The 16229-nt window shown below is 41.4% G+C and overlaps 1 protein-coding gene across 1 annotated transcript; it reads right to left on the bottom strand.

The window, feature by feature from the left end:
* Positions 1 to 877: 877 nt before the first annotated feature.
* Positions 878 to 1810, bottom strand: LOC141089617 (trace amine-associated receptor 3-like). Its single transcript, XM_073576117.1, has one exon. It carries the CDS (start codon positions 1793 to 1795, stop codon positions 878 to 880), a length of 918 nt encoding a protein of 305 aa, XP_073432218.1. The 5' UTR covers positions 1796 to 1810.
* Between the last annotated feature and the right edge of the window lie 14419 nt (positions 1811 to 16229).

Here is a 16229-nt window from a genome sequence, read left to right as displayed (position 1 = left end):
AAAGAATCCTGCTGCCGTCTGGAGTAAATAACGGAGCCCAGAATGGAGGCTCCTTTGCTCCACCACTGCTGGTAGCATTAATAGAGTTGCAATTGATGTGGCCCACATCCGGGACAGCTCAACTGGCTTTTGTCAGAATTTCTGAATGGCCAGTCTGGCTCTGCAAGAGCATCAATATAAATGTGTGACAGATTTTATCATTTCTAAAAGCACAAAACATGTATATATGTTTATAACGGTCATTTTTGGAAATGTGCCCTATGTCCCACTTGAGCACAGTGTAATGACAAACACTCCAGGTTTTTAATTGCAAATGTCATTTACTCAAATTCAAGGAGATACTACAGTGGTTACAGTCTCTCAATGAGTATACAAAGTTAACTCTGGTGTAAACACTTTCATGAATAGGGTCAAAGTGTTTATAATGTTCATACTGTATATGCTTCCATTCAGTTTTGCTTCATTGCAATATATATGTCTGATAGGGAACAAGAAGAGTCCACAAAGTGAAATCATCTCATGGATGGATAACAGGGTACCAGATCCAGTAACTAATAATTACAAAATGGTAAATTTTATCCAGTTTTATCTAAGTGGCTTGCTCTAGAAATTATCTTCTATGACAGAGGTTGTATACTGCTCCTGTCTCATATACAGCAAATCAATAGAAAGAGTGTATATGTAGGGTGAAACAGCAGACTCATCACCACTGTACAGTCTGGTTCTGATAATGTGACATTTTATAACACATACAATTTCTTAGGTTGGATTTTATTTAGAATTTTTAATCTGGACAGCTTTTAAAGTGAAATGGTAATAGACCTCCAAAGTAATGAATGCTTACCAAAATGCTAATGTTTAAAGACATTCTGTTATCTTAAGATAATTTGGCTAAACAAGAATCAGTTTCAAATATTTTGCCAATAACAATATATTTTAAAGATTTTCGAAACCAAGGGTAGAAGAATCCATATATTAATGGATTTAATGTGGAATTAATATACCCAAGCCAATTTAAGGCATCAAACAACACTTCTGGAGTAGAAAAATTAAGAAATGGGTCTGCCAGGATAGTAATAAAGACAGGTAGCCAACACAAAATAAAGACCCCCATTACAATGCTCAATGTCTTTGCAGCCTTTCGGTCTTTTTGCTTGGAAACTTGAGATGAGATTTCTGTCATAGTTGCGGACGCGCATTTCATAATTTTTGCATGCCTTCGAGACACTATAAATATCTTAATATAAATGCCAACCATAACTGAACCAGGAGCAAAAAAACATGTGAAAAACATAACCAATGACCACAATTTATTAAATGTAATTGGACATGAATTAAAACATTCCACTAGCAGCTCATATCCAGTAACTCCAGATACATGGGAGTTTGTTATGACAACTCCAAATGCAAACATAGCTGGTAGAGACCAGCAAACGATTACCATATTCCTTATGACAGAGATTGTTATTTTATTGGGGTAACGGAGAGGATCACAGACAGCATAAAACCTATCAATGGCAATGCAACAGAGATGGAAAATAGAGATTACACTTAGCATCAAATCAAAACTATAATGGATTTTGCAAAATAACTTTCCAAAAAGCCAACATCTTTCCACGGATCTTACCATACTGTATGGCATTACTATCAGGCCAAGTGAGCAATCGGTAACAGCCATTGAAAGAATGAGGAGATTGGTTGGGGAATGAAGCTCTTTAAAATGACTGATGGAAGTGATGATACCCAGATTACCAAAGATAGTGATAGTTATTGAGATAAAAAGAAAAATGTACATTCCAAGGCGTAAAACAAAAGGCCTGTCATTGGGGCAAAAAAGCGATGAATTTGAATATTGCAAACACAGAGGATTAATAATGGATTTATCCATGTGATTGATCATCTATAAAAGTGAAAAATAATAGAGAAGCTAAAAGAACAGTGCACTTTGGTTAAAGGAAATATATAAAAGTGAAATAAAAAATAAAACTATACACACACACATTGAAACTGCAATTGAAATTTTCAAAACTTCTCAATTTATTTAGCACATTCCATGGCATGCTATCAATGAGACTATTAATGGTTATCTGAGGAGTGTTCTGCCATGATGGTTGCATGTGAGCATGCAAATCATCAAGATCCACTGCTGGCAGCTTCCATAGAAATAGTTGGACAATGACGTCTCCGATGTGCTCAATGGTAGCTAAATCTGGAGATACTGCAGGCCATGATAGCCCCTTTTGGGTACACAGGCTGCTCATAGTGGCATGAGCAACATATGGCCTGGTGTTGTTTTTAGTTAAAAAATGGCTCCAGCATTGACTTTCAATATGTTACAAAATGCAGTAGTCCCTCCTTACCTTACCTTGACATGTCTCAATTTGAGTGATGTAAGTTGATCAGCTTTGAAAAAAATTGTTTTTACATTATTCTGTCATGAGTTGTTTATGCTATGTGTTGCATATGTAAGAGGGGGCCAGGATGGTAGTCATAGCTGAGGCAATGGGGGTCTGGTGTCCTGACCTCCTCCCACAGAAAAACCATCAGTTTCTACCAGCGTACATGTTCGAGATGCTGATCCACCATCAGGGATTCCACAGCGGTGTTGCAAAGCTCATGTACTCTTAGTTCCAGTGCTCAGGGTTGAAATAACGGACACAGATACCAATTATGATGCCAAACCAATGATTTTAATCTCTTCTTCAACGGTCCTGGACACATCAGTTACATTACAGTTCACACAGCCTTCCTCCTGCACTTCCCCTTGCTTAGTTTGTACGTCCTCACGCACAGTCCGGGGTAGTAGCGCCCTAGGCGATACCGCAGCATCACTCCAGTGGGACCTCAATACATAGGGAATCCCATTCATCCGCTTGACTTGCAGGCTTCAGCCCTATTTAAGATCTGCCACATGGTGAATCCTCTGCGCCCTGCATGACTCTAGGACAACTCTTTCCTTTCCGCCCATACTGCTGTCACAAACTGTAAGTTCCACAGGTGCGCCGATCTTATAAAGCACCCGTCTGACTATGCCCATGCTTTTCTGCTTCTCCACAAAGTTACGCAGCTGCTGTGGTGTCCTGGGCCTAGAGCCCTTGTGAACTTGTCAAGTGTGCTCACCATTCTGACTTATTCCTATAACTTACACTATCTTAACCCACAGTAGCTCCTCCTACAGTTAACTCTTATATGAACTATCAACTGTACCTAACAAGGCCCATTAACGTACCCCTATCTAGTGGCCCTTTGCAAAACTACACTTACCCAGCCTATGAATACTATATACTACAAGTCCCCTCCTCTAATGTTCCCAAAAGATGCACTAACTTTACCTAATCTATACAGAAATACAGAGGCATAATATGACATACAACACAACATAATACATCATGGTAACACATAATGTGGCAGTATCAATGAACAGGAAGGAGGTAATACACCGCAGTGTAGCAGTACCAAAACATCATAAGAACTGTACATTATTTACAATGCACATTACTATTAGATCTCCTTAAAGCGGAGTTAGCATTAAAGGGATATTCTGCTCAATCCCTTACACATGTGCTATGTTATTGCCACATGACCACCCATTCGTTAAGCAGTGAGTTGGAGACAGTCCTTGGCTTTGCTAGAATGTTACAGTTATTGATCTTGTATTTTGTAAAAAATGAGATTTAAGCAACATTTTCAGAAATAGAAGGTGAGCATATCTGTGTAAACAACAGCATAGTAGATAGGACTAGGGACAAAGGACTTGTCTTGGTTATAAGATTTATTATGCATTTTAGGATGGGTCCCTTCCTTCAAGTGACCTGAAGAAATGACCAGTCTGCTTTGTATATGCATAATTGGCAAAATTCTTCTAATCAACAAGACAAGTCTATTTTACCTTTGGAGTATAGCGGTTCCTGCTATTTGTATTCTCTGTAGACATTGTAGTTTTGTAGAAAGAAGGTTCAATCAACTACCAGGAAAATCAAACTACTGTACAATAGAGTTGTGCCAGAAAGTGAATAGAATACTAATTTCTTAGTTTCAAGCATCATGTTATCAGAAGAAATTGATAGGGAAACATAGAGAAGATTAATTGAAAAAAAAAAGTTTCCAACTACTAACGAAAACCTTACCCTTTCGCAAATTTTTCTAATGGTTCATGACAGTGATTGCAGCAAACCTTACCTTAACACTTTACAAGCTATCGTTCCATGGGGCAGCAACCTTAATGTTGCATTCTCAATGGCCTGTGATGTTAAATGTCAAGGTAAGGTTTGCTGTACATTGGTATTTAGCTTCACCATGGTTCAATATGCAACATAAGTGTCACGTTAATAATTTCTATTTGTACTATATAACATGGCTCATGTCCCATGTCCCCAACCTTTTGTAATTCAGAGTCTATAGAAGTATCTAAAAACTCTATTTGCCCAAATTGTGTAGGGCTTTTTTGGCTATCCCTTATCATCATTTAAAATGTTCTTTAAAATCAAAATTAGAATGTTGCACAAGAAAGTATTTTAATTTCTGCTTTACATGAATTTATGCTCATTTCCGACACATATTTCACACTAATGCAAGGGGAATAAATGAATGTTAAGTCATTGATTGATTATTTGTAAATGTATTAATCTCTTTGATGAATACGACCATACTTACGTCAGTGGGTATAGTAACGTATGCCATCTATAAATGCAAAATGATAAAGACATAATATACATTCTGTTTCATACTTACCATTCGCTACTCTTCGAAACCTTAGAAGAGTCACATAAGACATATGAGTATTGATCCAACTTCTCTTTTATTATGTCAGGTAGTCTCCCACGAGAAGTATCTCAAGAGGATAGGCAGATCTTTCATGCTAAATGCCATTTGTAATGATGTCTCATGGCAATGCTCAATATCCTATGCATATGGAGTAGGTGTTCAACACCCGAAAATGTGCACAACAGAGCAGACATGCACTCTGTGAGGACCATAATAGTCTATGTCCTCATCCACATATATGCCCAAATCCAGTTTTGCCTCTTTCCCATGGAATTAACAACTGGGTGCCAATACACAGTGTGAAAGCATCCTTAGAGGGGTAGTCAGATAGATGATAACTTGCTGATCGATGAGTGTCCCATCACAGTGACCCACACTGATCAGCAGGTCAGGGGATTTTTATCCATGACAAGCATCTTTTATCCCGTAATATAGTGGCAAAATGGAGCTGTAGGTCGGACACCCACCATCTATTCCTTTCATTCTCTATGGGGCTTCCGAAAAAAGCATAGTGCATCAGGCGGCAGTCTGAACTGCCTGGCGTGTGGCAGCAAAATGCTGTTGCTTGCATGTCAGATGGAGACACTGCACATTGGTTAGCCGGCAGCGACCAGTCAGATCATTTCACAATGGGGCAGCCATCAGTCCATTAGAGGCCAACAACAAGAGATATAAGGTGTCTTTAATTGTCATGTAAAAAAGTGCCATAGAGGGAAAAATTATACTGTATGGAGGTTAGTATGGGGGACAATATTACTTTGTGGGGGCATATTATAATTTTATAGTGGTCACAATAAGGAAAATTATACAGTATTTAGCCAGAATGGGGGACATTATTGATGTATGGGAGCTAAAATGGAGTATATTTTTGCAGTATGGGGCCCATAATGATGAACGTTATTGCTGTGTTGGGGCCAGAATGGGGGACATTATAACTATACTGGGGTCAGACCAAGGCTCTTATTGCTTTATTAGGGTTGGAATGGGGGCTGTTTTTGTTGTATTGGGGACAGAATGAGGCACATTATAATAATTATATGGGAAACAGAATATGGGACAGTATTGATGTATGGGGGACAAATTGGGGGGCGTTATTTCTGTAAAGGAGCACACAAATGGGAACAATATGCAGTGTAGTGGCCACAATTGGGCACATTCTTACAGCACTTGGGCCAGAAGAGGAGACATTCTGTTATATGGGGCATACAATAAGAGACATTATAGCTGTTTGAAGGCCAGAAGAGGGGACATAACGATACTGAGTCCAGAATGGAGAACATTATATTGTGTAGGAGTCATAACGAGGGACCTTATGGCTGTATAGGGACCAGAATGAGGGACAGTATATTATATGGGGTCTTAAAGGTAGATAGTTTTACTGTTTGTGAGCCAGAATGAGGGACATTATTACTATATGGGAGCCAGAAAAGGAGATAGTAGTGATGTATGAGGCCAAAATGTGGACCATTATTTATGTATGGGGGCCAAAATGGGGAGAACAATATATTGTATAGGGATCAGATTTGGATACATTATTACTGCACTGGGGCCAGAGATGAAATATTGTATTATGTGATGAACACAATGGGAGATACAGTTGTGCTCAAAAGTTTACATATCCCAGGAGAATTTTTGCTTTGTTGGCCTTCTTTCAGAGAATATGAATGATAACACCAAAACTTTCTACACTCATGGTTAGTGGTTGGGTGAAGCAATTTATTGTCAAACTACTGTGTTTTCTCCTTTAAATCACAATGACAACACAAAACATCCAAATGACACTGATCAAAAGATCACATACCCCATTTCTTAATACCTTGTATTGCCCCCCCCCCTCTAAAATCTATGACAGCATTAAGTCTTTTGTGGTATTTGTGGATGAGGTTCTTTATTTTCTCAGACGGTAAAGCTGCCCACTCTTCTTGGCAAAAAGCCTCCAGTTCCTTTAAATTCCTTGGCTGTCTAGCATGAACTGCAAGCTTGAGATCTCCCCAGAGTGGCTCAAAGATATTGAGGTCAGGAGACTGAGATAGCCACTCCAGAACTTCCACTTTGTTCTGCTGTAACCAATGACAGGTTGACTTGGCCTTGCTTTTGGGATCGTTATCATGTTGGAATATCAAAGTACATTCCTTGGTCAGCTTCTGGGCTGATGATTGCAAATTTGCCTCCAGTATTTGCTGATAACGTGCTGCATTCATCTTTCCTTCAACTTTGACCAAGTTTCCTGTGCCTTTGTAGCTCACATATCCCCAAAACATCAGCGATCCATCTCCATGCTTTACAGTAGGAATGGTGTTCCTTTCATCATAGGCCTTGTTGACCTCTCTCCAAATGTAATGTTTATGGTTGTGGCTAAAAAGTTAAATTTTGGTCTCATCACTCCAAATGACCTTGTTCCAGAAGTTTTAAGGGTTCACTTGTATTTTTGATAACCAGCCAGGCAAAACTCACAGCTGGGGGCTGCAACCCTCAGATGTCAGATTCAGCAAGGTTGGTTATCAATAATAGAGGGGTTCCCACGCTGTATTTTTAATTATTGAAATAAATAATTTAAAAAAACGGCATGGTGCCCCCCATTTTGACAGCCTTGCTAAAGCAGACAGCTGGGGTCTGGTATTCTCAGGCTGGTAAGGGGCCATGAATATTTCCCACAGCCTAAAAATAGCAGCTCGCAATTGCCCATCTATTAGATGCGCCAATTCTGGCACTTTGCCCAGCTCTTCCCACTTGCCCTGTAGCGGTGGGAAGTGGAATTCATATTTGTGTGGTTGATGTCACCTTTGTATTGTCAGGTGACATCAAGCCCATGGATTAGTAATGGAGAGGCCTCTGTACGATACCTCTCCATTACTAATCCTATAGTTATGTGGTAAATAAAGACGCAGCCAGAATAAAGTCCTTTATTAGAAATTAGACTAAACACAGTTTTCCATTTTATTTAACAATAACAAACAGTTATACTCACCTAACGCCTATTTCACCAAAGCCCTCCTTCTCCTGTAATAAAACTAAAATAAAAAAACAACAATATACTATACCTGTCTGCAATTCTGTCCCATGCTGTAATCTATGTCTGGGGGATTAATAGTGTTTAACCTGGACGGTGCCAAGAGGTGATCGTCCAGGTTAAAAACCACTGGGGAATGAACTTCTGCAAGTTCAGCCTCAGTGACAGGTGGTGATGTTATCAAGGTTACGTCTAGTCACTTAGGTTGCGTTCCCAGCCGGGCTGAACTGCAGTGACCTTGGTGAGATCCCTGCTAGCACCTTTGGAAAAAGTCACTGAGTTCACCGCAGTTCAAGCTCAGTGGCTTCAAATAAGATCACTGTGAGAATTTCTCTCTGTGATCTGCGGTGAAGTCACAGAGTTTGTAGTGTGGTGACCTCATCACTGACTTTTTCCCATGGTGCTGAGGTCACACTGCAGGGAACGCAGCCTCAGTGATCAGAGGTAGCATCGATGATGTCACCGCTAGTCACTGAGGCAGCACTCGCAGCAGCTCACTCACCAGTGGTTCTCAGCCTGGACGGTCGCATCTTGGCACAGGATGAAAACAATTAATCCCCCAGACATGGATTATGGCGTGAGACAGAATGACAGACAGGTATGGCATATTGTTGCTTTTTTATTTTAGTTTTATTACAGAAGAATAAGGGCTTTGTTTGAATAGGCGCTAGATGAGTATAACTGTATTTGTTATTTTTAAATAAAATTCAAAACTGTGTTTAGTCTTATTTCTAATAAAGACTTTATTCTGGCTGTGTCTTAAAATACCATACAACTATAGGATTAGCAATGGATAGGTGTCTAATAGACGCTTCTCCACTACTAAACCATGGGCTTGATGTCACCTTTGTATTGTCAGGTGACATCAATCTATGAAAATGAACAAATGAAAGTCAGACACTGCTTTTCAACGATGCTTCCACAGAATTTAAAAAAAAATAAAGCATTTTTAAACATTTGTACCTGGACAGAAATGATGGTACTCCTGAAAATAATGTGACAAAAGGGACATGTTAAATCAAGGTGTGTCCACTAATTAGCATCACAGATGTCTACAAACTTGGAATCAGTGAGTGGGCCGGTATAGAGGGCTACACATACACACTGTGCTTTTTGGTGACATGATGTGTATCACACTCAACATGGACCAGAGGAAGCGAAGGAAAGAGTTGTCTCAGGAGATTAGAAAGGAATTTTTAGACATTTGTAGGTTTTTTCAATGTTTTATGGCGAAAGTGAACATGAGTTTATATGCTGCATGTATACCAACTTCAACTAAGCTCACCCTCTTGAGCTGTAAATCACATTTAAAAGCTTCTGCTGGCTAGTGTCCTTAGGTTGGCACCTGGTTCTTTTGTCTGCCCTTATTCACACACTGAGGTAGACTTCGACACATGGTAGGGTTTTAATATCAAACAGTGTAGGACCGTCTCGATCAGGGTCACTTTGGTGATGGTGAGATGGCATTCACGCTTTTTTTGATCAAAAATCATATTACTAAGAACCCTGTGTTATTTAAACACACTTGCTTTTTACTTATTTAGTTATAGCAGGTGTTTTGTTTATTTTGCTTCTTGTAGGCTTTTTTAAACAGATTAAAGGTGAACTTCAAGCTCAAATAACATCAGTGTCAGATCGCACCATCCATCATTGTATGACCGTTCCTGTCAGACTAATCTGATAAGCTTTTATGGAGAGGTAAGTTACGGACTGGACCAAGGGAATGCAGTGGACGTGGTGTACATGGACTTTTCCAACCTTTTGATACGGTGCCACACAAAAGGTTGATACATAAAATGAAAACAATGGGGATAGGGGAAAATATGTGAAAGTGTGTTAAGAGTGGCTCAGGGATAGGAAACAAAGGGTGGTTATTAATGGAGCACACTCGGACTGGGTCATGGTTAGCAGTGGGGTACCACAGGGGTCAGTTTTGGGCCCGCTTCTTTTTAACATATTTATTAATGATCTTGTAGGGGGCATAGAGAGTAGAATTTCCATATTTGCAGATGACACTTAACTCTGCAGGGTAATCAATACAGAGGAGGACAATTTTATATTACAGGAGGATTTATGTAAACTAGAAGCTTGGGCTGAAAAATGGCAAATGAGCTTTAATGGGGATAAATGTAAGGTCATGCACTTGGGTAGAACAAATAAGATGTATAATTATGTGCTTAATTGTAAAACACTGGGCAAAACTGTCACTGAAAAAGACCTGGGTGTTTGGTTGGACGACAAACTCACATTTAGTGGCCAGTGTCAGGCAGCTGCTGCAAAGTCAAATAAAATATTGGGATGCATTAAAAGAGGCATAGATGCTCATGAGGAGAACATAATTTTACCTCTATATAAGTCACTAGTGCGACCACACTTAGAATACTGTGTACAGTTATGGTCTCCGGTGTATAAGAAAGACATAGCTGAACTGAACTGGAGCAGGTGCAGAGAAGAGCGACCAAGGTTATTAGGGAACTGGGGGGTCTGCAATACCAAGATTGGTTATTACACTTGGGGTTATTTAGTTTGGAAAATCGATGGCTTAGGGGTGATCTTATTGCAATGTATAAATATATGCGGGGACAGTACAAAGACCTTTCTAATGATCTTTTTACACTTAGACCTGTGACGGGGACAAGGTGGCACCCTCTACGTTTGGAGGAAAGAAGGTTTAAACATACTCACAGATGCGGATTCTTTACTGTAAGAGCAGTGAGACTATGGAACTCTCTGCCATATGATGTTGTAATGAGTGATTCCTTACTAAAATTTAAGAAGGGTCTGGATGCCTTTCTTGAAAAGTACAATATTACAGGGTATATACACTAGTTTCCTTAATATTGCGTTGATCCAGGGAGCTAGTCTGATTGCCGTATGTGGAGTCGGGAAGGAATTTTTTTCCCCAATGTGAAGCTTACTGTTTGCCACATGCGTTTTTTTGCCTTACTCTGGATCAACATATTAGGGCCGGTTAGGATAGGATATGGGTTGAACTAGATGGACTTAAAGTCTTCCTTCAACCTTAACCTCTTTCTGACATCAGACGTACTATACCGTCCATGAGACCCGGGCCCCTATGCCCATGGATGGGATAGTATGTATAGCGTGATCAGCGGAGCACACGTGGTGAGCGCCGCTGATCGCAGCCGGGTGTCAGCTGATTATCATAGCTGACACCCGGCACTATGTGTCAGGGGCAGTCACGGACCGCCCCCGACACGTTCACCCCTTGCACACCGCGATTAAACATGATCGCGGTGTACTGGGGGTTAAAGGGAAGCATTGGCAGGGAGGGGGTTCCCTTCGTGCTTCCCTGAGCCCCCCACAGCAGCGCAATGTGCAGCGCTGCTGCGGGGGGCTCTTTCCCTGCAGGTCCCCGGATCCAAGATGGCGACGGGGACCTTCGGGGGCCTGCAGGGAGCTGGCTTTTTCAGTGCCTGAAAAGCGCAGGCAAGGAGGAAGCCTGCAGCACTGCCTGTGACAGATTGCTGATCTGTCACAGTGATCTGTGATGTGACAGGTCAGCGATCTGTCACAGGACAGTGATGTCCCCCCTGTGACAACCTAATAAAGTAAAAAAAATAAAAGTGTAAAAATAATTTTTAAAAAAATCGCTAAATAAATTAAAAAAAAAAAAAAATTCCCTAATAAATTCATTTTTTGGAAATAAAAAAAACCCAAAACAATAAAAGTACACATATTTGTTATCGCTGCGTCCGTAACGACCTGCCCTATAAAACTGTCCCATTAGTTAACCCCTTTAGCGAACCCGTTAAAAATTAAAAATAAAAAACGAAGCAAAAAATAATGATTTATTATCATACTGCCGAACAAAAAGTGCAATAACGCGCGATCAAAAAAACGCATATAAATATCCATGGCACCGCTGAAAACGTCATCTTGTCCCGCAAAAAACGAGCTGCCACACAGCATCATCAGAGAAAAAGTATAAAAGCTATAGCTCGCAGAATAAAGCGATGCAAAAATAATTATCTAATATATAAAGCTCAAAGTGTGTATGTATGTATGTGTGCATGTATGTGTGTATGTCCGGGATAGGCATCCGCACCATCACAGCTACAGCCACAAAATTTGTCACAGTCATACGTCTGGACCCCGAGAACGTCCTAAGCTATGTTATGAGGCGAAATTTTAACCCCGCGTGTTACAATTCACCAAACAATTTTGCCCCTATCTACATACTGGGGGAAAAAGTGTGTGTGCGTCAAGCCCCGCCCTCATTACGATGTCATAATGCCCTTATTTGCATACTGGGGAAACAGTGTGTGCGTATCAAGCCCCGCCCCTCATTATGATGTCACAATGGTTGCCATGGCGACGCTGATGTCATCATGTGTTGCAAGCCCTGCCGCTGCTCATTATGATGTCATAATGGTTGACTATTGGATGGAGGATGTGTGATGGGTATATGGGCATGGGACTATGGGATGGAGGATGTGTGATGGGTATATGGGCATGGGACTATGGGATGGAGTATGTGTGATGGGTATATGGGCACTCGACTATGGGATGGAGGATATGTATGATGGGTATATGGGCTTGGGCCTATGGGATGGAGGATGTGTCATGGGTATATGGGCACTCGACTATGGGATGGCGAATATGTATGATGGGTATATGGGCATGGGACTATGGGATGGAGGATGTGTGATGGGTATATGGGCACTCGACTATGGGATGGAGGATATGTATGATGGGCATATGGGCACAGGCCTATGGGATGGAGGATATGTATGATGGGTAAATGGGCACAGGCCTATGGGATGGAGGATATGTATGATGTGTATATGGGCATGGGCCTATGGGATGGTGGATATGCATGATTGGTATATGTGCACGGGACTATGGGATGGAGGATAATTATAATTTGTTATAACTAACCACAGTTAGTTACTATGCCCGGGCAGCGCCGGGCTCTTCAGCTAGTTTTTTATATAAAATAGTTTTTATTGCAAAAAAGCGCCAAAACATAAAAAAATGGCATAAATGAGGTATTGCTGTAACCGTACTGACCCGAAGAATAAAACCGATTTATCAATTTTACCGCACGCGGAACGGTGTAAACGCACTCCCCAAAAGAAATTCATGAAACGCTGGTTTATGTTCATTCTGCGTCCCAAAAATCGGAATATAAAGCGATCAAAAAATGTCACGTGCCCGAACATGATACCAATAAAAACATCAACTCGTCCCGCAAAAAATAAGTCCTCACTTGACTCAGTGGGTCATAATAGGAAAAATTATAGCTCTCAATATGTGGTGATGCAAAAACTATTTTTACAATAAAAAGCATCTTTTAGCGTGTGACAGCGGCCAAATATAAAAACTGCCATAAATAGTAAATCAAACCCCCCGTTATCACCCCCTTAGTTAGGGAAAAATAATAAAATTTAAAAAATGTATTTATTTCCATTTTCCCATTAGGGCTAGGGTTAGGGCTAGGGTTAGGGCTGAGATTAGGGTTAGGGGTGTGTTGGGGTTAGGGTTGGAGTTAGAATTGGGGGGTTTCCACTGTTTGGGCACATTAGGTGCTCTCCAAACGCAACATGGCGTCTGATCTCAATTCCAGCTAATTCTGCATTGAAAAAGTCAAATGGTGCTCCTTCCCTTCCAAGCTCTGCCATGCGCCCAAACAGTGTTTTACCCCGACATATGGGGTATCAGCCTACTCCGGACAAATTGAAAAACAACTTTTGGGGTCATATTTCTCCTGTTGCCCTTAGGAAAATAAAAAATTGGGGGCAAAAATATCATTTTTGTGGGAAAAAATATAATTTTTTTATTTTCACGCCCGGGCGTTATAAACTTCTGTGAAGCCCTTGGGGGTTCAAAGTGCTCACCACACATCTAGATAAGTTCCTTAGGGGGTCTATTTTCCAAAATGGTGTCATTTGTGGGGGGTTTCCACTGTTTAGATACATCAGGGGCTCTCCAAAGGCAACATGACACCCGCAGACCATTCCATCAAAGTCTGCATTCCAAAATGTCACTACAAGAGTTGAGCGAAACGGGTCGAAAAAATTCAAAAGTCGCCGACTTTCGCCAAAGTCGGGTTTCATGAAACGAAACCCGACCTCAGCGTGAGGTCGGCCACGAGGTCGGCGACTTTAGCGCCAAAGTCACGTTTCAAAACATGCTTCAGCGCCCTTTTTCAGCCAATGAGGAAGAACGGACACTGTGGGCAACGTGATGACATAGGCAGCGGTCCCCACCATCTTTGAGAAGGGCATGTAAGTGATTGGCTTGCTTTGGGGGGCGTCACAGGGGGTATAAAAGGGCGTGCACGCCGACCGCCATCTTACTTCTGCTGATCTCAGTATAGGGAGAGATGCTGCTGCTGCAGATTCTGTAGGGAGAGCGTTAGGCAGGGAAGAAGAAAAAAAATCAGCTGCTGCTGCTAGCTATTTTGCCTGTACAACACACCAGTCACTGTGCAGTGCAAGGGGAAGCTATATTTTGGTGGATCAGCGCTGTTGGTTGTTAGGCTGCCTTATAAGGCTACCTGATAGCTGCATTGCTGGTTTCACACTGCTTTGCAAACTGCTTTTTTAAAAGCAATCCTTTTTTTTTGTCCTGGTGAGATACTGAGCATGCATTTTTTCACACCGTACAGCGGTGTACGCTGCTCTCTCAGTACCGTGTAACGGCTGTTATCACGGCCACAGTGAAGCTAAGGGTGTGACTCTGTAAGGATAAGTCGAGGAGTTGTTCCGTTCTTACAGACCTCCACCTTATAGTTTTGTCTGTTTTTCAAACAGTCTAGTCTATTTGCTGTTTGATTACATTCAAAACTATAGAGAGACAGCGTGTGTCAGTCCGTATACTAAAAAAACACAGAGCTTGACAATTTAACATGCACCGGACAGCGGTGTACGTGCACGCTGCTCTCTCAGTACCGTGTAACGGCTGTTATCATGGCCACAGCGAAGCTAAGGGTGTGACTCTGTAAGGATAAGTCGAGGAGTTGTTCCGTTCTTACAGACCTCCACCTTATAGTTTTGTCTGTTTTTCAAACAGTCTAGTCTATTTGCTATTTGACTACATTCAAAACTATAGAGAGACAGCGTGTGTCAGTCCGTATACTAAAAAAATGGAGCTTGACAATTTAACATGCACCGGACAGCGGTGTACGTGCACGCTGCTCTCTCAGTACCATGTAACGGCTGTTATCACGGCCACAGTGAAGCTAAGGGTGTGACTCTGTAAGGATAAGTCGAGGAGTTGTTCCGTTCTTACAGACCTACACTCTAGGGAGATTCCAATCCTGCCCTGTGCTATATAACATTTTTCACACCTGCCAAATTCATCCTGTCATACAGCGGTGTGATATACACTGGGCCTGACACAATACATCAGTGTCCAGAAGTGTGTAAGGACATTCCATTTCTCCCGTCCTATATAACATTTTTCACACCTGCCAAATTCATCCTGTCATACAGCGGTGTGATATTCACTGGGCCTGACACAATACATCAGTGTCCAGAAGTGTGTAAGGACATTCCATTTCTCCCGTCCTATGTCACATTTTTCACACCAGCCAAATTCAGCCTGTCATACAGCGGTGTGATATACACTGGCCTGACACAATACATTAGTGTCCAGAAGTGTTTAAGGACAATCCATTTCTGCTGTCCTATGTCACATTTTTCACACCAACCAAATTCAGCCTGTCATACAGCGGTGTGATATACACTGGCCTGACACAATACATCAGTGTCCAGAAGTGTGTAAAGGACAATCCATTTCTGCCGTCCTATGTCACATTTTTCACACCAGCCAAATTCAGCCTGTCATACAGCGGTGTGATATACATTGGGCCTCACACAATACATCAGTGTCCAGAAGTATGTAAGGACAATCCATTTCTGCCGTCCTATGTCACATTTTTCACACCAGCCAAATTCAGCCTGTCATACAGCGGTGTGATATACATTGGGCCTCACACAATACATCAGTGTCCAGAAGTGTGTAAGGACAATCCCTTTCTGCTGTCCTATGTCATATTTTTCACACCAGCCTAATTCAGTCTGTCATACAGCGGTGTGATATACATTTGGCCTCACACAATACATCAGTGTCAAGAAGTGTGTAAGGACATTCCATTTCTCCCGTCATATATCACATTTTACACACCAGCCAAATTCAGCCTGTCATACAGCGGTGTGATATACACTGGCCTGACACAATACATCAGTGTCCAGAAGTGTGTAAGGACATTCCATTTCTGCCGTCCTATGTCACATTTTTCACACCAGCCAAATTCAGCCTGTCATACAGCGGTGTAATATAAATTGGGCCTCACACAATACATCAGTGTCCGGAAGTGTGTAAGGACAATCCATTTCTGCCATCCTATGTCACATTTTTCACACCAGCCAAATTCAGCCTGTCATACAGTGGTGTGATATACATTGGGCCTCACACAATACATCAG

Source organism: Dendrobates tinctorius, unplaced genomic scaffold (assembly GCF_039654945.1).
Source record: "Dendrobates tinctorius isolate UK_male_01 unplaced genomic scaffold, ASM3965494v1 ptg000046l, whole genome shotgun sequence".
Classification (NCBI taxonomy): domain Eukaryota; kingdom Metazoa; phylum Chordata; class Amphibia; order Anura; family Dendrobatidae; genus Dendrobates; species Dendrobates tinctorius.
Note: the sequence above shows the minus strand (reverse complement) of the source record. Positions and strands in the feature narration are given on the sequence as shown.